The following is a 22,886-nucleotide window of genomic DNA, read 5'->3' as shown; positions in this document are numbered from 1 at the left end:
TCAAAAATGCGTTCCGATATTTAATAAAATGAGAAATAGAATTTTGACGATAAATTTGCCTTCAGTTCCCCTTTAATTTCAGTAGAAAACTTTTATATTAAATATGTTAGAACGTCAGCTTTGAACTTCTGCTAGCTCACCATCTGATGTTGGATGAAATATTAGCTTTCTGCTGCACTGAAAACTTTAACATGCTGTGAAAACAGTTAACTAAGACCAGTCCTGTTGTACATGCTTCATGATCATATCGCTACAGTTTCTCCTCTGGTCTGACACTTTGTCTTGATTGGCCATTCACATCGATTCCTAGCAGTCACGCGGATTGGAGCTCCATATTTAAGAGTATATGGTAATGCATCGACCTGGTTTTTGATGGCTTGATCGTACAACGTGCGTACGTACGAATGACGAACGTGTACCACCACAAGATACCTAATTGTAAGTACAAGGCAACATATCTTAAACACTTGACCACCAGATAACGAAATTTTCTATCTTTATAAGCCGGGTTCTAACTAGGCCTTTTCATCATATCGGGCTGAAACGCAGTGTTTCTTTACCACTACGTCCCCAATACTGGCGAAACGCCTGTAAAAGTTGCTGCTACACTAATAAGACTTGTCAATCTTGAAAAAGTGTTTTTTTAATTTTCTCATGTTCTCCCCATGTAGTGGCGACGGCGTGCCGCCATGCGAATGTTCTCCATTCGGACATACTCCACTCCCCGTCTAAGTAAGCACCCAGTGCACAGCTACCTGAGTAGTTCCGTGTGGAGATCGTCACTGATCATGCTCGTCCAGTTAACCTCCTTCCTAAAGGCCTCTGTATGCTCGTGCGACAAGGCTTTCGCAGATAGCTTTTCGCAGACAGTTGTAATTTATTGTTGAGCGGAGATAATAGGCGTGCGCGATGTTATTCACCGGCACAACGCAAGGGGGCGCGAAATCGCTAGGAGTAGTTGGTGGGTGTGGTTAGTGGAGTGTTTATCCTCCGGTTACTTATAATGACTAGAACTGGAGTCGTATAGATGTACGTACTTCCTCGATCAACCGCTCTTCATGCTGCTCCATCTTCGCTCGTGTTTTTAAAAATGCCGGTCGTGAAAACAAACCAAACCGGGAAAGTAGGGAAGCGGAAGTGCGTGTACAGCGGATGTAGAGTGGACCAATCAGAGCCCTCTTGTCTGCGGCGCTGTCTGCGAGGCTTCTGCGGTGGTCACAATTTTTGGGAGGTGTGCGCAGAGCGTCTGCGAAGGTGGGGGGGCTACGCAGACACTGTCTGCGACGCTATCTGCGAGGACTGGGTTGTCAGCATAAATTGGCCTTTATGCTGTGTTCGCAGTAAAGTGCCATCCGTGTTAAGAGGTGCTTACGCACCATGGACGTAATACATGCCGGTCCCCAGCGATTATTTATTTATTTATTTATTTATTTTTAATGGCGCAACATTGAAACCATCTGAGTTAATGGTCAGTCGGGGAAGGTATGACACGAGTTAGATCTGGATAGTCATGTATTGTAATTGAATGGCTGAAGCTGAAAATAAAGCTGACACTTGGTGAACAATTTTTCTAAATCTTTTTAAATTCTTATTCCATAAATGTCACTAATATATGTATGTGTTATTTACCAGCTGGGAGGTCCGTATCGTGAAATACCGTGACTGAGGTCTTGAAAGTACTGATCAAGGCCCTCTGTGCCGAGGTCAGTATTCAAGGCCGAGGTCACGGTATTTCACCATACGGACCGACCTTAAGCTGGTAAATAATATATTAATTTTTTTCTTTACCAAATTCTAACAGAAAACGAGAGCGCCGAAAGGGAAAGCCGAGCCGAGGCGAGCCGCCATTTTGAATCCTCATTCACGGCTGTAATGCAAATTGCTTCCTCCTCGGTATACAAGTGCACTTCCATGGCAGGAAAAAAACTACATTTTGCCGCCTATGTAGCCCCCTATTTATACAAAATTGAGTCATTCAGGATTCAGCCATGTTTTTGCTCAGCGTTAGCAAGTTACAGGTTTTAGCTTTCTCCTGAAATGTTTTCTTTTATTTCCTCTTCCTCAGGGTAGTAAAACTCGCTTTCGCTGTGAACACTGTCGTTATCCCTATCCATGCTGTAAAATTAATGCTATTCTCCTGAGAAATGCTGGCAAAAATGTATAAGTTTTTTGATAAAAATCTTATAACTCTTTATAAAAAAGATAAATGTTGACAAAAATTGCTACTATGTATGTTATTGTTGTGAACGAGCGAGTCGCCAGAGGTCTGTATCCAGGGTCCGTATCGTAGGATACAGGCCCGCTCGCCAGCCAATCAGAGCGCAGGATTTGATGGAAACCGGACCGTGAAAAAAATAAAGTTGAATATTAATTATAATAAGTCTTCAATCAAAAACAATCACAGCAACTCATTACCAAAAAAGAGTGACTTTCAGGGAGGCCTGCAAGTGCCAGGAAATGCGCTAGAATGCATCTCCGAGTATATAGAACCCGTGAGCTTTCAGGGGCCTAAGACGGGCCCTGAACCCCTTGGCTGTTATGACTGGTGCCACTACGCTGATATTTTGGTCGAGTTAGAACCCTGCATAAGAGAGATGGGTTTTTATCCAGCACTTAAAAAAAATAATAACGTGGATTTATTTATTAATGCATTTCACACTCACTGGGAGCTCCACTTTTAGGCAGTGCATAAAAATAGGCGAGCGAGATGATTTAATAGTCCTTCTCTACATCATTAACAAAGTTGATCACATATTAGTGGTTACTAAATCGAATCTTGTGTCGTAGAAGATTCGGTGGCATTGTCAAATATTAAGTGTTGCAGGCAGCAGCGGAACAGGGGTCTAGCTGGATATGGGCAAAAGCCCGTTAGAGGAATGCAACAGATCACGACCCCCCCCAGTGGTGTTAAGCTGCTGGTGGCGCCAGGGATGGCGGTACCGCCTTAGCCACCGAAACTATGACCATCCCGGGTTGGCGGCTGACGAGGGGGGTGTCGTGCAGCAGAAGGCTGTATGATTTGAACATCTTTTGTAAAGCAGGTGAGCATCCCAGTGAGATGAAGGCTACTAAGCAGATGAGGCTTTTATAAGGAGCTGCCGATTGGCAAAGTTGCAGTTGATCTTGAGAAAGCTTTACAGTTTCCGGTCCATATTGCTATCACTAATGAAAGACCAGATTTGACGATATGGTCAGACTCTGCAAGGAGCATAGTACTTGTTGAACTGTTCCATGGGAAGAAAATATGGAGGAAGCATTCGAACGTAAGAAAGCGAGATACGAGGATCTTCGAGTCACCTGTATCGAGAATAGCTGGAGATGTTCAGAGTGGCCTGTAGAGGTCGGCTGTTGTGGTTTCGTGGGTCGTTCTATGATAACGTTCTTGTCTTACTTCGGCCTTGGTAGCCGTAAACTTAAACTAGCGAAGAAACGTCTGCAGGCAGCAGCGGAACAGGGGTCTAGTTGGATATGGGCAAAAGCCCGTAAGAGGAATGCAACAGATCACGAATAATCAAGAGATCAATGATAACCTAGTAAACTACTTAACCATCTTAGAAACCCACCCCCACCCCCGGTGGTGTTAAGCTGCTGGTGGCATCAGGGATGGCGGTACCACCTTAGCCACTGAAACTGCGATCATCCCTGGTTGGCGGCTGACGAGGGGGGTGTCGTGCAGCAGAAGGCTGTATGATTTGAACATGACTTGAGAATTAAAGCTATTATGCATCATGTAAAAGCCCGAGACTTACACTCCTATTAAAAATGATCCTGGCTGATTATTGGCTAGACCCGGTTTTATAAGGCTCTCTGTGAGGTTTGAAACATATTTTAGAAATTACATTTGACCGAAATACCAGATCGAACCTTATTATACTGAGGTCAGTTTTGTGCATATGCATTTAGTTTAGGATTGTGAAAGCTTCTCAGTTATGATTGTTAGACATGCAGTATTAGATTTTATTTCTTTCATACCTTTTTAATATCACACTTACTGTTCCAAAGTAAGTACATTGTTCAACTTTGGGGAATTAGCAAACATTTTTTTTTGTTGGTCAATCCAAAGTGCCTGTTTTGGTCATTGCCACTGTAGGTTACGTCGTTGGGTTGTTTCACCTTTTGTAATAATTTAACCGTTCAGATGGATGAATACGGAATTTGTGAAACAAAAACATTTAACTCCTTGAATGGTATGAAGTATAAGCACACAAAATCATTGATGTTTGACTTGGTGCTCCACAAAACTCCCCTGCTGTGCTGCTTCATCTTCACCCGTTCCCCCGCCTAGCTCTCTCTGACCCCATGTTTTGTTTTGAATGACAGATGACACCATAGAAATAGCCACAGGCTTAAGCAATGGCCAGAAACAACAGAAGAGTTTTGACACAAATGGCCATTGCTACCCACGCCAGCTTGATGCGACCGAGCTGGACAGCAACATGTGCGGCTCACTGCACCTCAATGGCAGCCCCAGCAGCTACATGTCTCACAGGCCCTTGTGGGCCATGTTCTCATCGGACATCGGCGATCATCTGCACTACGGCCACTACCACGGCTTTGGAGACACGGCCGAAGACCTGGAGGATGCTGGAAGCCATCACGAGCATATTACAACTGTGAAGCTTGAGCAGTACTACAACCAAGAGGTGTTAAATACTATGCAGCTGTTTCATGGCTCATGAAGGGATTAGAGCCAGTGTGTTTGTATAAAAGTGGGCGTAAAGAGCCACCCAGCCGCCTTAAACCTTAACCAGTTTACCCTGACTTTGCTCTTGCACCTTAAAAAGCCCACAGTAAAGGGGGGGATGTTTTTTTTTTTTTGTTAGGGAAAAAGCCTTTGTACCAAAGGGGTATTTGTTTTTGTATCTGACTTTTTGTGAAATCTTTATTTCACTGTATGTTGGAATAAAAGTTTAACTGATGATTAAGTAGAGCAACAGTGGATGATGTGTTAACTGGTGCATTCAGTTTTCCTATCTCCCCCCCCCCCCCCCCCCCCCCCCCCCCCCACTTTCTTACCATAGGAGTTTGAGGACTTATTGAAATAGCCTTTGTAGGATTTTATTACTCTTCTGTTTCTTTGTGGGGGTTTGTTCCAATATTTTTCCCCATAAGTAGTTTGGCACTAGCATTATTAAATGTATGGAACAATTTGTTTCTTGTTCCGAGTTTCCATGAGAAGTTGAGTTGAATAGGTTATGTAAAACTGATTTTCACTACAAAAGTATTTGTTTTGAGAAAATGGACATTTGACATTCCTTCCATCTTTTGTGTCGTGATATGTAAAAGAATTTGATAGAATATGTTCCTCTCATTTGTCTCCCCATCTTGACTTTTCAATGCAGTTTAATGTTTGGTGGGTTCTACTCAATCTGCCTTTTAATTCTGTGTATTAGATAAGGTTTGTGAAAATTGTCTATCGGTTAACAGGTGGAGTTGAATAAAATAAAATTAGAATGATTTGATTTTAAGCTCCTTGAGTCTGTCTCCATTCCCATCCATGTACACAAACCTCTGCCTTCAGAAAAATGTTGGTTCAACCGGAGTTAACATTAGCAAGGAATGTCATAACATCTCTTTCAAGTGCACTGAGACATTTAACTGCTTGAAGGCCAACTAAAGGCTCTTTTTAAAAATTTTTTTTTTTTTTAGCTCAGCGTTAAATATGGATATGGACGTAGCCTTCTGTCCATACTCTCCATTTGTATTTGTGTACATTTTCTGAAAGCTTATGGATGTGGACAAAGTAGGGTACTATTACCAGAAATGGGGGAAGTGTAAACCAATAGTTCAAGCTAGACATCCATTCATCCATCCTCTGTAGCTGTGTAACATGTTCTACAGGGTCGCACGCAAGCTGGAGCCTATCCCAGCTGAATATGAGCGAGAGGCGGGGTACACCCTGGACAAGTCACCAGGTTATTGCAGGGCTGACACACAGAGACAAACAACCATTCACATTCACACCTACGGTCAATTTAGAGTCACCAGTTAACCTAACCTGCATGTCTTTGGACTGTGGGGGAAACCGGAGCACCCGGAGGAAACCCACGCGGACACGGGGAGAACATGCAAACTCCGCACAGAAAGGCCCTCGCCGGCCGCTGGGCTCAAACCCAGGACCCTCTTGCTGTGAGGCGACAGCGCTAACCACTACACCACCGTGCCGCCCTCAAGCTAGACATGACTAATAAACTTATTAAAATGGTAAAACTTTTTGAGGAGAGGTTCTGCAATTTAGTATGAGATTTCAAACATCTACAGTACTGTGCAAAAGTCTTTGGCACATGTAGAGAAATGCTGTAGACTGAAAATGGCTTGAAACATTCCATTTCATTATTTTTTTTAACATTTTAAAAAACACTAAACAGCAGTAAGCCACAGTACATGAAGCAAAGTCAATATTTGGTGTGAAACGACCCTTTGCTTTAAAAAAAAAAAGGCTCAGGTACAATGAGTGCAGTTTGCTAAGGAAATGAGCTGTAGGTTTTACTGAGCATCTTCCAGAACCAGCCACAGTTCTTCTGGACACTTTGTCACTTCTTAATTTTGCACCAAAACCCAGCAGCCTTCATTATGTTTTCTTTTTTAATCTGAAAAGTGCTCTCTTATGTCATATGCTGCTCAGATACACAGACGTGCAGCTTGTGAACAAGCAAGGCAGGCAACTACTTGGGGCCCCCTGGCCCAGGGGCCCCCCGAGAGTCAGGGCCCGAGGGCTTATTTATTTTGTTTTTGTTCTTTACCATTGTATTTTCACATTTGGAATTTAAATATCTTTGGTTTCATACATTTTTCATTGGTGTCAGATTATTTATAACATATTGGTGATGAACACTGGTCAGAAGGGCCCCCTGGAAATTTTTGCTTGGGGCCACAACAGACTCTAGAATCGCCTCTGCAGATACAAACACTTTTTCTCTCCAACATTTAATTTTGTGCTGAAAAACGAACGTTTGGACTCTAAAATGTTTTTGTACTGACTTGATAATGTAGAAATCATGAAATGGAAATCTATAACAAAGTTTGTATGAAAAAAGGGGGTGCTAAGACTTTTGCATAGTACTGTACAGTATTTAGACGCCGTTTCTTCGTCGCCATGTTGTTTGTTGTCTTTGACTCTAAGCTGCCCCCTAGTGGCTGTATTGCTGAACATCTATGCCAACTTAAAGGATGCATGAATGTACTGTAAGTGGGAAGTGAGGTTATATCATTTGAAATAGACATTTCAAATCATTCACTTATTATATTTGTATGTAAAGGGAGTATGAGTGAGCCCTAAGAACTCTAAACATACAGAATTCTCACAATGAATTATGTGGACATGAGGGGATGTCTAAAGAATGACTGACAGGAAGCCAATCCAAATTCTGGAGCGGAAGGCAGGTTTTCAAACTGGGGTTTTATTTCAGCCATGTAATAAACTTGGGCAAGAACCATGGCTTAAAATATTTGCCATGAACTACATATTTTTACACATTTGTATGAGTAAGAAATTTCAATGATTGACTATTGCACCTTGAAGAATGAAAGAATTAAGAGTCAGATATCATACCAGGAGAGAAACACTTTTGTTTACTATTAGCTAACATTGTGGTTTGTGTTAATGTTCACTAGTCATGTTTTCTTCTTGTAAATTTATTCTAGTTTTTTAGCCTGGTGATATGTCCTTTTTGTTACCATAACAGTGTTATAAGTTGTGGGGGTTTTTTTGTATTACTTTTATTATTTATAGTTTGGGTATCTACTTACAGTGGTGCTTGAAAGTTTGTTTAGAATTTTCTATATTTCTGCATAAATAGGACCTAAAACCATCAGATTTTCACACAAGTCCTAAAAGTAGATAAAGAGAACCCAGTTAAACAAACGAGACAAAAATATTATACTTGGTCATTTGTTTATTGAGGAATATTACATATTTGTGAGTGGCAAATGCTTTCAGTATCTGGTGTGACCCCCTTGTGCAGGAATAACTGCAACTAAATGTTTCCGGTAACTGTTGATCAGTTCTGCACACCGGCTTGGAGGAATTTTAGCCCGTTCCTCCATACAGAACAGCTTCAACTCTGGGATGTTGGTGGATTTCCTCACATGAACTGCTCGCTTCAGGTCCTTCCACAACATTGATTGGATTAAGGTCAGGACTTTGACTTGGCCATTTCAAAACTTTAACCATTCTTTGGTAGAGCGACTTGTGTGCTTAGGCTCGTTGTCTTGCTGCATGACCCACCTTCTCTTGAGACTCAGTTCATGGACAGATGTCCTGACATTTTCCTTTAGAATTTGCTGGTATAATTCAGAATTCATTGTTCCATCAATGATGGCAAGCTGTCCTGGCCCAGATGCAGCAAAACAGGCCCAAACCATGATGCTACCACCACCATGTTTCACAGATGGGATAAGATTCTTATGCTGGAATGCAGTCTTTTCCTTTCTCCCAACATAACGCTTCTCATTTAAACCAAAAAGTTCTATTTTGGTCTCATCCATCCACAAAACATTTTTCCAATAGCCTTCTGGCTTGTCCACGTGATCTTAAGCAAACTGCAGACGAGCAGCAATGTTCTTTTTGGAGAGCAGTGGCTTCCTCCTTGCAACCCTGCCATGCACACCATTGTTGTTCAGTGTTCTCCTGATGGTGGACTCATGAACATTAACATTAGCCAATGTAAGAGAGGCCTTCAGTTGCTTAGAAGTTACCCTGGGGTCCTTTCTGACCTCACTGACTATTACACGCCTTGCTCTTGGAGTGATCTTTGTTGGTCGACCACTCCTGAGGAGGGTAACAATGGTCTTGAATTTCCTCCATTTGTACACAATCTGTCTGACTGTGGATTGGTGGAGTCCAAACTCTTTAGAGATGGTTTTGTAACCTTTTCCAGCCTGATGAGCATCAACAATTTTTCTGAGGTCCTCAGAAATCTCCTTTGTTCGTACCATGATACATTTCCACAAACATGTGTTGTGAAGATCAGACTTTGATAGATCCCTGTTCTTTAAATAAAACAGGGTGCCCACTCACACCTGATTGTCATCCCATTGATTGAAAACACCTGACTCTAATTAACTGTTAATCCTAGAGGTTGACATACTTTTCCTCAATAAATTAATAAATGACCAAGTATGATTTTTTTTGTCTCATTTGTTTAACTGGGTTCTCTTTATCTACTTTTAGGACTCGTGTTGAAATCTGATGATGTTTTAGGTCAGAAATATAGAACATTCTAAAGAGTTCACAAACTTTTCAAGCACCACTGTACAAGTGCATCCTGAAAATCGGTTAATATTGAACCCTTTGCAGTCTGTGATGACTCTGAATGATGAATAACACTGTGTTGTGCTTGTTTTCGAGTCCAGGTAAGAGAATTACTTTACTCCAGCAAAAGCTGAAAGAAGGCTGATGTTTATTCCAACGAACTTAAATGGTAGTTTCGCCTGTCAGTCACATCCTTCGTTGTTTTAATAAGCAGGAAGCGCTGAAAGACGCGTCCACAGGTTTCACAGCCTGCGAGTAAACAAAAGATGAAGTGAAATTTGATTAGAATGCTATTTCCGAGCTCCAGCTCAAGTGTCCGGACACACACGTCGACCTTTACTGCGTCATTCAATCCCCGCCCACATATCCGGACACGACCATTGGATCTATCCAGGGGGAGTCTTATAAATATAACCGCGTTTGGATTTTCTGTAATAGTTTGATAGAAATACCTATCCACGACGGCGTACGAGAAACTTTTCTAAGTGTCCTTATGCGATTTAAGAAATGAACATTCGCTCACTTTAGGTGTAAAATAAAGCCGCTCTGAGTGACCACTCCCCCCCGGTACAGACATGGTACGGTCTGTAATTCCGCGTTGAAATCCTCACAGCAGATTTCTAAACAGTAGCTGCCTGCCAGAGGCCGACTCTGGTGTTTGGTATTAAGATAAAATTAATAAATTATATATATATATTTTTTTGTTATAACAATTCGAGCCGAGCTGTTGTTTACCTGTAAGGATGTCCACTCCGGCCCGAAGACGGCTCATGAGGGATTTTAAAAGGTGAATCAGCAGAGAAATGATTAAGGAAGCTGGTGGTGTTTACCGTACGCTAGCTGCCTTGCTTGTTTGGATTAGATTAGAATAGAAATATTTCTTTTTATGGATACAAATGTTTACGTGTTCGTAATGTAGGATCAGATAAACCCTTAAGAGGAGTAATATCTTATTTGTGACACGTTTTTGAGCGGTTTTTGAGACTATTTTGCTTCACGTCCGACGTAAGTTTGACGTCAAACGTCACTCCTTTCTTCGACTGAAGAGTGAGCGCTTCAGTGTGGCATCATGGCGTCATGTCACGGATCTGTAACCACTAATAACACTAATAACACTTTGTTTTGTTATTAAATCAGACTTCAAGAGGATCCCCCTGCCGGTGTCAGCGGTGCCCCATCGGAGAATAATATCATGGTGTGGAACGCGGTTATATTTGGGTAAGCAAATGGGCAGTTTAGCAGGCAGGCAGGCAGGCCGCTGAGAGAACCTCATCAGGCTTTCTGTTTTTAAATCTCTTCTCCAACACCTCATCTTTGATCCAAAGGAGCTAAGCCATAGATCTCAGGCCTTGTCAGGTGCATTTGTCAGCTTACAGAGTCTGCTCATTCTCTCCATTCTCCAAGTGCCGCCCTTACTAAAATCTACCATGGTTTTTATGTAGTTACCATGGTATCTCATGGTGATTCTAAGTACTATGAACCAACCATAGTATTACTATGGTTCATCCATGGTAGTAACCATGGATCTACTATGGTATTTCATGGTGATTCTAAGTACTATGAACCAACCATAGCATTACTGTGGTTTATCCATAGTACTGCAGTAGCTGTGGTAGCATCATAGTTGTATGTGTAATAGGTCATAGTAACTACGAAATTAGTTTAAAAAGGGATAGTATGGTTTTTAAAAGGATGCACTAACTGTAGTATTACCATGCTTTCGTCCAACAGTCAGTGCTGTAGAGAAGGATCTCGATTAACAGCCCAGATACATTAACATTTACCATAGTGAAATCATGGTTGAACCAATGGTTTTCATGGTTACCCATGAATAACTATAAACCATGGTAAAACCATGGTTAATTTTCGTAAGGGTTCAATAAACTGTAATAAATTGTTTATTTACTACTTTTTCTTTTCTTTTTTCCCCCCAGACCAGAGGGCACACCCTTTGAAGATGGTAAGCATCCATCATTATTATTATTATTATTATTATTATTATTATTATTAGGCCTTTCTGTGCGGAGTTTGCATGTTCTCCCCGTGTCTGCGTGGGTTTCCTCCGGGTGCTCCGGTTTCCCCCACAGTCCAAAGACATGCAGGTTAGGTTAACTGGTGACTCTAAATTGACCGTAGGTGTGAATGTGAGTGTGAATGGTTGTCTGTGTCTATGTGTCAGCCCTGTGATGACCTGGCGACTTGTCCAGGGTGTACCCCGCCTTTCACCCGTAGTCAGCTGGGATAGGCTCCAGCTTGCCTGCGACCCTGTAGAACCGGATAAAGCGGCTAGAGATGATATGAGATATTCCAGATGTATTCAACGTTAAAGTGCATATTCTGGACCAATTTCGTGTTTTTTTTTATATGAAAGTATGTCTGTTTATACACTCATTCAGAAGGGTAATTTTGCACAAGGCCATCTGTCTACAGCAGAAAAAAATTAACAAAATCCCAAGGGACTCTGGAGCCAGAATTGTGACTTCACCTGCGGAAGCGTGAGCTTGTACGGTTTCAGTGCACAGCTTGTGTAGACCAAGTTTAGCAGCTAGCGATTTTGCATTGAAATATGGAATTGTCACCTGAGCGCAATGTTACCCTGGCGACAGTCAACTTGTGAATTGCTGATTTTCTTGGTCTTTTTCTCGGCTCTGCTTGGTCCTCGGCTTCAAGGGCCTCTTCGCCTTCTGTCAGGGGAGACGAACACGGCTGGTTCCTTTGTTGACACTGACACAGATGCAGACGGTGTTGCTTTGGGCATTCTGACAGATAGAACTGTCTTTTTTCAGATCAAGTTGCCTCGCAAAGCCCATTTCCCACTGCAAATAGTTCTCAAAGTCGTCGGGCCTTGTGAAATGAGCACCGCAATTAATGCTGTATTCTGTACAGTAGCATGTAGCCAATTTTTCCAGGTGCCTCGCACGAAGCGCTCCCATTTCTCTGTCATTGTCCGCTCTTTTTGGAAAACGATGAGTACTAATCCCATCAAGATTGGTGTTGCTACACCCTCCTACGATCCATCTGTTAACCATTTTAATAATTACGCGATAACATTGAAGAAATTTGCAGAAAACCACCAGGTCGTTTTCTCATAAACAAACCAGCGCTGACATAGGATTCAGAGGGAGGCGTCCCGCACGCGACGTCACGAAAATCAATGTTTCCCGGGAAATTCAAATGCCAAGTTTTTTCTGAGGCGGACCAATTCGCCTCAAATGGTTTGATTTCAACTGAATTTTTCTGGTATTGCGCAAGGTAAAAAAAAAATTGCAGAGAATGCAGAATGTTACAGATATTTGACCAAAGTTTAATATAAAATACGAGAATTACATTGATCTTGCTCCTGAATTTACCCGTGATATGCACGTTACGCATAAGCGTACACCTTTATAACACTCTGAGGTCCTGGGCCTGTCGGACACTCTGTGGCAGTCTGATAAACCTTGACATTTTTAACATCCATGCAAAAGTGACACACACGGTTATATTCTAGACACCCTCAGCAATAATAATAATGAGAGTAAAGTGAATGTAATTAAATGTTTTTATTTAAATTAAGTACAAACACAACCTTACAAAAAACTATTTTCAGAGTCTTCAAACCTTGTAAAAAAAAAAAACCCACACACTATAAATATATCTGCACAAGACTTTTGAAGTCTGAACCTTGTAAACATAGGTGTTGGCTACATAAAAGTAAGAACAGCATTCAGAAATGTTCTGTAGTTTCAATACTAATTGTAGAAACTTCAGACTACCTTTGTTTTCTCCAAAGCCACTTGCCCTTTCAAATGAATATTGGTGAGGTGGGTGTAATTCACCTGTAATCCCCCCCCCCCCCCCCCCCGTCACTGTCAGTAGTCCATTTGTCAAAGACCCTGGCCCCTGTACCTCCCTGGCCCCACACCTCTCTGCTTGGAAAGTTACTGCAAAGAAAAGAAGCCCTAAAAGCCAAAGCTATCACATTGGCCGTTCCTCAGAGTTTCTCAGTTGGTATGGAAACAAGTGAACATGTGCACTTGTTTATACCGGTGAAATGGGGCGTGTTCTCACCTCCCCTTGCTACGCAATGAGCGAATGACGACAGTGATGTTCCATGCGCTTAACACGTGAATAGCTGATGGGTGTGTTGTTAAGAGGCTGCTGCTGGCTGAAGTACTGAAATTCGTAAGATTTGTTTTTATTCTCTTTACAAAGTGCTAAAGATAGTTTGTTTTAAATATATATATTTGAAAACTAGAAGATTCAAGGTTTCTAGTGGTGTTACTTAAATGTTTCTAGCACAAAAACTCGCGGAGCTTTAGATGTGTGTTTACTAACAGTCCTAAAAGTCCCCTGTGGGGGGGTCGGCGACCTGAGAATGTTTAAAGGTGGTTCCTCACCCTTCCCAGAAACTTTTGTGCCAAGCCGTGAGTCGCCATTTTCGACGCCGTCGATATTCCAGTGTTACGTTTGAAAAACAACGCGGCGACACTCTAAGCCAGTGATCATAAATTGTAACGTGAAATTTGAAGGTATTTTGTCAAAGTAGTCATTTTTAATTCTTTCAACAGTTTTCATCCGGTTATTCCATTGTCATGGGCCGCAACCGTAGAAGAGAAAATATCGGCCATGCTGTGTTCAAAATTGTATGCTGTTTATTAGTGATGTTTGTTTTCTCGTAAAGGCTTGGTATTCAGCTAGGCCGGTGCACATGAGAACTAGCGGAGTACTGGTTGGTCGAGTGCTTTCAGAACGCAGTGGTCCATATGTAAAAAACGATGAATTGGGTTCTGGGAAGGGTCAGCTGGCCCCTTTAAACACTGCCTCAGTTAAAAATTTATTTTATTTTTTTATAGGTACTTTTAAGTTGACTGTTGAATTCACTGAGGAATATCCCAATAAACCACCTACAGTCCGATTCACCTCCAAGATGTTTCATCCTAATGGTAAAAACCCAAATTTGCTGCTCACTTTTAGAAGGGAGTTTGTTTTTAGGTTGTCATTTAAAGAGAAAAAGCAAGCTTTCGTAAGCACTACTAATCACGCTCTGCTTCTGTCATTTCAGTTTACGCAGATGGAAGCATATGTCTCGATATTCTGCAAAATCGCTGGAGTCCGACTTACGACGTTTCATCAATTCTCACCTCAATCCAGGTAAATACTTAAAAAAAAAAAAAATGATTGAGGTCATTCTTTAGAAGTGATTTTTTTTTTTAACCCTTTGGTGACTGACCCCTTGAAAATGGTTCCTCCAGGAACCATTAAACGTTTTTAAACATTTCAGTTGTCAAGACAACGGAAAAACTAAAATACAAGAGCATTTTGTTTTGTGCACAAGAGCATTGTGACGTATCTTTCTGTTTTTGTATTTTAGTTTTTCCGTTGTCTTGACAACTGAAACGTCATCGTTCCTGGAGGAACCATTTTCAAGGGGTCAGTCACCAAAGGGTTAAATCCCATTTAGTCAGTTTGGTTATTCGCACCCACTAGCAAGTTAAGATTAGCATGCACTTCAAGAATTTGACGGCAGCTGACAGTGAGTGATGCCATCCTTGCCACCCAGAACTCACAATAGGGTGAATGCTTTTCTGTTGTGCCACTTCCCATATGGAAAAGAAATAGAAGAAACTTAAAGGAACAGTCCACCGTACTTCCATAATGAAATATGTTCTTTTCTGAATTGAGACGAGCTGATCCGTACCTCTCCGAGCTTTGTGCGACCTCCCAGTCACGGTATCAGTGCGCTGTCGAAGCGCGCAGAAGGTGTTAGTACGCCTGTCATTATAGTGCGGACTTTCCATAGCATAGAAAATTGCCACGTTTCAATTTGTGTAACTGAACTTGTTTCATGTCACTGGTCATATAAACCTATGTAAACAGGAAAAATGCAGAAGAGTTTGGTCGCATCTAACTACAGCCCCCAAAAAATACCATTGGCCATACTGAGCCTAGCTACATTGCTAACAGGAGTAACAGTGCATCTGACTGCGTCTGACTGACTGGGAGGTCGCGCAAAGCTCGGAGAGGTACGGAGCAGCTCGTCTCAATTCAGAAAAGAACATATTTCGTTATGGAAGTACGGTGGACTGTTCCTTTAAAATATATACAACTTTCCATCACCTTCAGTTTGTTTCATGTATTGTGCATCATATAAGGAATATGATTTACTCCTGAAAGTGGAGTAAATCATACGCAAATCATACAAGTTTCATTTTGTTCAAATGTACTAAGGATCTTGTATCTGGTTTCACTGTTGTATGCTTTACATACAAGTTTCAGACGAAGGACATACAAATTTTATAAGCTTTATCTACATCTTTTCCATATGGGTTGAGAGCTAGTTAGGGCTCTTAACCTTTTTCTTAAAAAAAGTTCTCAAGAACTTAAGGAGTTTAGCTGAAGACCTGCTAAGGATTCTGGATCTGATCTTTTCTTAAAGTTTAGGGATGGCTATTTGACCTACATTATCTTTAAGCCTCTTAGTTCTGAAATATCTTAATCTGTTTGTTAGAAGTGGTCGTTCATCTCAAACATGAAGATTAAACCAAAAGTCCAACAGCTAGCTAGACATTCAAAACGATGTGGATGACTGAAAACTAATGACTCATTTTTCATGATCCGATTGTTTCTCTTTACAGTCTTTGCTTGATGAACCGAATCCCAACAGTCCAGCAAATAGCCAAGCAGCTCAGCTCTACCAGGAGAACAAGCGCGAGTATGAGAAGCGTGTATCAGCCATCGTTGAGCAGAGCTGGAGGGACAGTTGACCTGTGAACTGTGTGGTTATAGTTTAACTGAGTGAATCGTGAAGAATCTCGTTCCACCCACCTGTCCTCTCTTTTTCTTTGTCACTCGCTCCATCCAATATAGAGCTCAAATGCACTTTAATCTGCTTCCTCATCCCACTCTACCCATATTCTCCTCCTTTGGAGGACTTGTGCTGTCTTATTGACCATCTGGCCTCACTGTCCAATATGTAACCAAATACACTGGCCTTTTGCCATGGGAACCTGGAGTAAACAATGTTCTATTCAAGGGGCCTTGTTTAAAAAAAAAAAAGTCAAATTCCATGGACTGACATGGTACTCGCCTGACATTGCATTTGACCGTGCCTGGTTTGGAACTGACCTATCACACAATTATGCTGTATCGTGTGCTGTTACATGCCCGGAAGTGTGATTTTATATTCCATGATGTGTTGTAAACCTGCCTCTCATGTACCATATTGTAAGAATACACTTTGACGTTCATGTTTTGTCTGTGTAGACTGATTAAGTATGGGTGTGTGTGGCTGACTTTTTTTTAACTCGTACAGAAAAAGGAATGCCTATTAGTAAGTAAAAGGGACTGGACCTGTAATAGAACCTTAAGGTTTCCCCCTTCATTTTGAGTCGGTCATATCTTATTATTACAGTCCTAAATGCAGAGTAGAAACTCACAAAAGGAGCTAAATCATCTTTCATACATCTTTTATTACCAATTAGGACACTTAAAACACTTAACACGTAATAGCCACATGCTGTGAGCACCTTCATAAAATACTTCTGTCACCCTCTGTTCAAGTAACAACAAAAGAAATGAAGGTCAAATACTTCAAGAACGTCACTGTCATGTTTTGAAAACTTAAACTCAGGAGGTTGGAGTTTAAGCCCTTTTAGTGGTGTTTGGTAGTAAACAAGTTCTAAAATGTAGATTGAGGTGACAAGTTATTCCTAGCATTAAACAAATATATAAAATAAATAGAAATGTTAACAGTTCAGCAGGTATGTGGCTACCTGTTATATGCCCTCTCCTTTTTGGATTTCTCCAAGGCTTTGTCCATGGTTTTTTCTGTATCACCCCTGCACTTTGGGCAGTACCACTTGCCCTTGGGCTTATGGTTGAGGCCAACACAGGAGAAATGGAACCACTCAATGGGACATTCATCATTGTCACAGCCAATCATCTCCCCATAGGAGACCTGCTCACAGAGACAGTACGTGGGCTCATTGGGATCAATGGGCAGGTCAGCTGGTGAAGTCTCCCTCTCCTGCTTTGCCTTGGATCTCTTCTTCTTCTTTGAAGCCTTGGCCCGTTTCTCTCTGGCCACTTCATCGCGGTCATTATGAATCATCTCCCGGTTCTCATTGCTGTTGTTTTTCTGCCGCCTTGAGCGCTTGCTGGCACTTGCCATTCTTTCAACCGAACCAGGGGTCTCTTCTCTACGTTTTTCCTCCTCACGCCGTTTGCCAGGGATGACGGCCGTCACGGAGGTCACGTCATGGGGCTCATGCTGGGCTTCTAGAAGCTCGGCGAAAGCATCCACCTGCCGGCTACGGTTCTCCACCAGCTCCACCATCTGTCCAGCAAGCTGGATCTTTTCATCTCCCAATTCCTGACTGCGTATCAGTGCACGCTGGATACACTGCAAAAGGCGACGCCGCTGGACAGGGTCCTCCTCCTGCCTGTGCTTCTGGTATGCTTCATCTAGTTCTTTGAGGATCTCTGCAACAAACACGCATGACACATTCACCAAGTTAGATTTCATTACTGAAATTGAGATTTTTAAATATTAGCAAAGTAAGATATCACAAAGATAATTACTACACGCTGGCACAACTATTGCAATAAGTAAAAATGTTAAGCAAGAATAACTGTAGTGGTTAGCACCGTCGCCTCACAGCAAGAAGGTTCCGGGTTCGAACCCAGTGGCCGGTGAGGGCCTTTCTGTGTGGAGTTTTCATGTTCTCCCCGAGTCTGTGTGGGTTTCTCCCACAGTCAGGTTGACGTGGGGCGGCCTTGGGCTGAAGTGCCCTTGAGCAAGGTACCGAACCCCTGACTGCTCCCCCTGTGCTCTGCCCACTGCTCTGAGTGTGTGTATTTTTTCACTGCTTCATATGGGTTAAATGCAGAGGATGAATTTCACTGTGCTTGAATTGTGCATGTGACAAATAAAGGTTGTTTCTTCTTCTTAAATAACTATAATAAATCCTTTTTAAATACAGGCTCGAACTTTAAGCAAAGAACTTGGTACAAAAACACAATTAGACTCCACCTCTCGTGCATATTAACACACAGCCAATCACAAGAGAGCGACTGAACCACAGACCCGCCTTCTAGAACGTTACAAAACCAATCACTGCTCTCGAACTCGACCTGCTGCATCCGGAATGGGCGGAGCAATCAAGTTACTGACAATTCCTGGAACCAATCACTGCTGTTTTATGCAAGACAAACACGCGCAAAGCGACACGCGTTTGCCCAATCATAAGCCGAGGTGGGCGGAGTTTGTAGTGTGGGGAAATAAAATCTGTAGCGTAACGCCGTGTCTACACAACAGTAATGTCAAATGAGCTGACGCACGTCCTTTGGTGAAGGGAAGGGGGGAGAAAAAAAAAAAAAAACAACCCTGGGAATGTGGATTAATTCATTCGATAGTAGAAAATACACCTTGGCGAAGAAAAAGTTGAAGAAAGCGTTGCTAGCAGGAGTCGAGAAACGTGATTACGATTTTCGGTTCTGTCCGTACACACATACATAGTACACAAAAAGACTAAACACACAGAGAGAGAGAGAGAGAGAAGGGGAAAGAAACACAAACACACACAGCCGGCACACATTTCTCCGGCTGTTGCAACGTGCTCGTTTCGCCAAGTATAAACACAATGACAGCCTCGATTACAAGTGAATAACTGTATATATAAACACACAGCTCCTAAACAATTTTTCAAATTCTCCAACCAAATGCGACTATTCTGTCCAACCAAACCGTATACAAAGTATACACACACACGAGACGTAGTAAATCGCCATTTCCCCCAAATCATATGAGAGATATAGAAATACAGTGTACAGACTAAACGAACCCTCCAGCAGTCGTGATCTGATGGTCACCTTTCACATCAACACCGAATACACAAGAAAAATCAATGCGAGTCGATAGATTTTATTATATTGGTGTTTCTTCTAATGGAGCAGGGGAAAAAAAATCCCTGTATGAATCCTATTGTGTGTGTGTTCACTCAGCACTTCAAACACAACGTGATTCCTCCTATTCACACCACAAACAAACAGTCCGTTCACAGCTTGAAAAGCGGATTATGGAGTGAAAAACAGCGCATTACCTTGATATTTAGAGTCGATCTCTCTCATCAGAGACACGTTTCTTTGTAGGTCGAACGGCAGCGATTCGACCAAGTCCAGATATTCAGCTACATAGTGAGTAACCTGCAGTGGGTCCCAGCTGGCTGTATTTAACATTTTATCTCCTCACGGTTTACTTCAGATTCTCGGAATGAGTCCATTAAACGGCGACATAAACCGCATTTATACACTGATTATCCTGAGAACAACAACACACTGCAAAACCGCCCTATAAGCATCCAAGAGAAACTTCAAGCAAAAAAAAAAAAAAATGTAGTTCGAAAAGGATAAAAACAATCAGGGCAATGAACAAAAAACCCAATATGAAATATTTAAGTGGCAGGCTAATAATCAGGAGTGAAAATGTCCGTGTCGCATTACTTGATCCAAGCGTGGAGATCCTCCGGGTAGTTTCAAACACTTGGGGGAACAGTCTGGTTGTTAATGCGCATGCGCTAATGCAGGAAGAGAGCGAGAGTGGGGGAGAGGGATGAGGACGAGTAGTGAGTGTTGAGTCCTGATGATCAACAGCCTAAATCATTTTGATGACAGAACTGCTTTAGGATGCAAAAAGTCGCCACCGTGGGAACGCTTTACTCAGGAAAGGTTTATTTAAGGACCGGAAATGGTTTTAGTTTCCAGTTAGACTGCACGCGCTACCGGAAATAACATTTGTTTGCAGAAAAACGCACAGCACTGCAGTGGTTAGTTTAACCGGAGAATTAGTTATGTCGTTGTTGTTTTTACTGTTGTTGTTGTTTCTGTTTTTAGTTACAACCCGACAACCTACTGGATTAAATCTGGGTAACAGCAGTTTGTAGCTATTTCAGATTAGCTCAAGTTAGCCAATGACGTTGTAGTGGGCGGGGCGTTTCCACATCACATCACATGACATCACACACAGCGCCCACCACCTCATCTAGCTAATCCAGCCGGGGTTGCCAGATCTTTAGGTTACCCATGAATTTGGAATGCTTTTAATCTGTTGCAGGATTTGTTTCTCATCTCATCTCATTATCTGTAGCCGCTTTATCCTGTTCTACAGGGTCGCAGGCGAGCTGGAGCCTATCCCAGCTGACTATGGGTGAAAGGCGGGGTACACCCTGGACAAGTCGCCAGGTCATCACAGGGCTGACACATAGACACAGACAACCATTCGCACTCACATTCACACCTACGGTCAATTTAGAGTCACCAGTTAACCTAACCTGCATGTCTTTGGACTGTGGGGGAAACCGGAGCACCCGGAGGAAACCCACGCGGACACGGGGAGAACATGCAAACTCCGCACAGAAAGGCCCTCGCCGGCCACGGGGCTCGAACCCGGACCTTCTCGCTGTAAGGCGACAGTGCTAACCACTACACTACCGTGCCGCCCAGTTTTGTACATTATACATCCAAATATAATGTATTTTTGGACACCTGACCAGTGTAGGCTTTCCCCAGACTGTTTCCAAAACTCATATGCTGTAGCTTTAACACTTCTCATCACTGGAACTAAGAGGCCCAAACATGTTCCAGCATGACAATAACCCTGTGTACAAATAGAGCTCCAGGAACACATGGTTTGCCAAGGTTGGTGTGAAAGAACTTAAGTGTCCTGCACAGATCCCTGACTTCAACCCCGCTGATCACCTTTGGGTTGAACTGCACCCCAGGCCTCCTCTCTCAACATCAGTGTTGGACTTTATGAATGCTCTTGTGGGCTGAAAAATTGAGGTTATTATAGCAACAAACACAGGACTAAATCTTCAATCACATGTTCAAAAAGCTGCTATGGGTGTAACAGGCAGGTGTCCACAAACTTCTCGCCATTTCATGTAGTTCTAATATAATACAGATTACTAATGTAGGGGTTGCTGTGATTGGAAATATCTCATCTCATCTCATTATCTCTAGCCGCTTTATCCTGTTCTACAGGGTCGCAGGCAACCTGGAGCCTATCCCAGCTGACTATGGGCGAGAGGCGGGGTACAGCCTGGACAAGTCGCCAGATTATCGCAGGACTGACACACGGACACAAACAACCATTCACACTCACATTCACACCTAAGGTCAATTTAGAGTCACCAGTTAACCTAACCTGCATGTCTTTGGAGTGTGGGGGAACCCGGAGGAAACCCACGCAGAACATGCAAACTCCACACAGAAAGGTCCTCGCCAGCCACTGGGCTTGAACCCAGAACCTTCTTGCTGTGAGGCAACAGTGCTAACCACTACACCACCGTGCCGCCCCCGTCTCCTTCCATAAATTTTAAATCAACATCTCTTACAAAAAACAAAACACCATAACAATGATTATATGTTTCTCTTTGTTAAATAACAACATGTTCACTACTAGGATTAGTTAGACAAGTCCCTGTGGATGAATTGTTGCTATAATATCATCGTAGTCACTGCTGAATCTTATCCGAGTTGACTTGGCCAGAATTGCAGCAGTAAGTTCTGCGCACACACACAAATATTCACACCTATGGACAATTGAGAGCAGCCAGTTAACCTAACTGCATGAAGTCCTAACTGCTCGAACCCAGAACCTTCTTGCTGTGAGGCAACAGTGCTAAGCACTACAGCACCATGCCGCCCCATTACTAGAATATAAAATATATGTAATAACAGACCTTCTTAAGGTCATACTGAAAAATCTTTTTGATAAACTGTATAAGCACAGTGGCTCTCCAGGATCCCCGGTTCATTCCGAAGCCTGGGTTACGGTCTGTGTGGAGTTTTTGTGCATATTCTCTCTGTGTCCACATGGGTTTCCTCCAGGTTCTCTAGTTTCCTCCTACATCCCAAAAATGTGCCAGGTGGCTTGGCTAAGATAAAGTGTATCCAAAGTGTATTCCCATCTCACATCTAGTGTTCCTAGGATAGGTTTTGGATCCACCACGACCCTAACCAGAATATAACGTTTCTGAGTAAGTAAGCACAATAAAAATACTACAACTACTACTACTAATAATAATGATAATATACATTTTCCTATGATTGAAGGCTCTGAACTCATCATAGCTTGGGGATTTCATTTTGTTATTGTTTTTTTTTTTTTACACAAATATGGTAACATTGTAGAGAGCTAATGAAGTGTGTTTTGTATATAATTTAAACGAAAACTGGGCCAAGTAAAGCATGCTAACATTTTTTTCACATTTTAATAAAACGTTTCTATTTACTTCTCCTTTACAGTTGTAACTCAATGGAACTCTATAGGACTTTCTATAGAACTCCGGTGTTCTATAGGATTTCAGCATGGTTCTATAAGAGACTATGAATTGTGTCCTATAGAACAAGAAGTTTCTATAGGCTTTTCTCAGCGTTCTATAGAACTTGCCGAGTGTGTTCTTTCGGACAGAAAATTTCTATTAAAACCCAAGTTCTATAGGAAATCTATATTTGAACATTATTTATTGGCTTGGTGTTTTTGTGTCTACTCAAGAATATTTCCTTTATAATGATGGTGGTGGCACCACTGTTGGGTAAAGGAACTGGAGAGAGTCCAGAGGACCCCAGACGATTTGTCTTTTTGAACTTT

General features: G+C 42.1%; 3 protein-coding genes across 5 annotated transcripts in view; 2 read left to right on the top strand and 1 right to left on the bottom strand.

The window, feature by feature from the left end:
* ankrd10a (ankyrin repeat domain 10a) overlaps window positions 1-4,982 on the top strand; it is a 55,876-nt gene extending 50,894 nt beyond the window's left edge. Inside the window, exon 6 of the mRNA XM_060898752.1 lies at window positions 4,321-4,982. Within this exon, the coding sequence (XP_060754735.1) occupies window positions 4,321-4,679 (359 nt within the window). The 3' untranslated portion in view covers window positions 4,680-4,982. The remainder of the gene's footprint in view (window positions 1-4,320) is intronic.
* A 4,882-nt stretch (window positions 4,983-9,864) lies between these two features.
* On the top strand, window positions 9,865-16,482 carry LOC132866151 (ubiquitin-conjugating enzyme E2 A-like). 3 transcript variants are annotated; one of them, XM_060898749.1, is made up of 6 exons: window positions 9,866-10,040; window positions 10,391-10,471; window positions 11,188-11,213; window positions 14,089-14,178; window positions 14,298-14,386; window positions 15,871-16,482. In XM_060898749.1, the coding sequence occupies exons 1-6, from the start codon at window positions 9,997-9,999 to the stop codon at window positions 15,997-15,999; spliced, it is 459 nt and encodes a 152-aa protein (XP_060754732.1). In that variant the 5' UTR covers window positions 9,866-9,996; the 3' UTR covers window positions 16,000-16,482. The 3 variants fall into 3 exon arrangements, with proteins under 3 accessions (XP_060754733.1, XP_060754732.1, XP_060754734.1); XM_060898751.1 differs by lacking the exon at window positions 9,866-10,040 and adding an exon at window positions 10,047-10,258; XM_060898750.1 differs by lacking the exon at window positions 10,391-10,471 and having other exon boundaries at window positions 9,865-10,040.
* A 202-nt stretch (window positions 16,483-16,684) lies between these two features.
* LOC132866150 (inhibitor of growth protein 1-like) lies at window positions 16,685-19,811 on the bottom strand. Its single transcript, XM_060898748.1, has 2 exons — window positions 19,336-19,811; window positions 16,685-17,716 (listed from the first exon to the last, which is right to left on the bottom strand). Exons 1-2 carry the CDS (start codon window positions 19,469-19,471, stop codon window positions 17,004-17,006), a joined length of 849 nt encoding a protein of 282 aa, XP_060754731.1. The 5' UTR covers window positions 19,472-19,811; the 3' UTR covers window positions 16,685-17,003.
* Window positions 19,812-22,886: the final 3,075 nt, after the last annotated feature.

This window comes from Neoarius graeffei, chromosome 18 (genome assembly GCF_027579695.1).
Source record: "Neoarius graeffei isolate fNeoGra1 chromosome 18, fNeoGra1.pri, whole genome shotgun sequence".
Lineage (NCBI taxonomy): Eukaryota > Metazoa > Chordata > Actinopteri > Siluriformes > Ariidae > Neoarius > Neoarius graeffei.
This window is presented reverse-complemented; position numbering and strand designations above follow the sequence as displayed.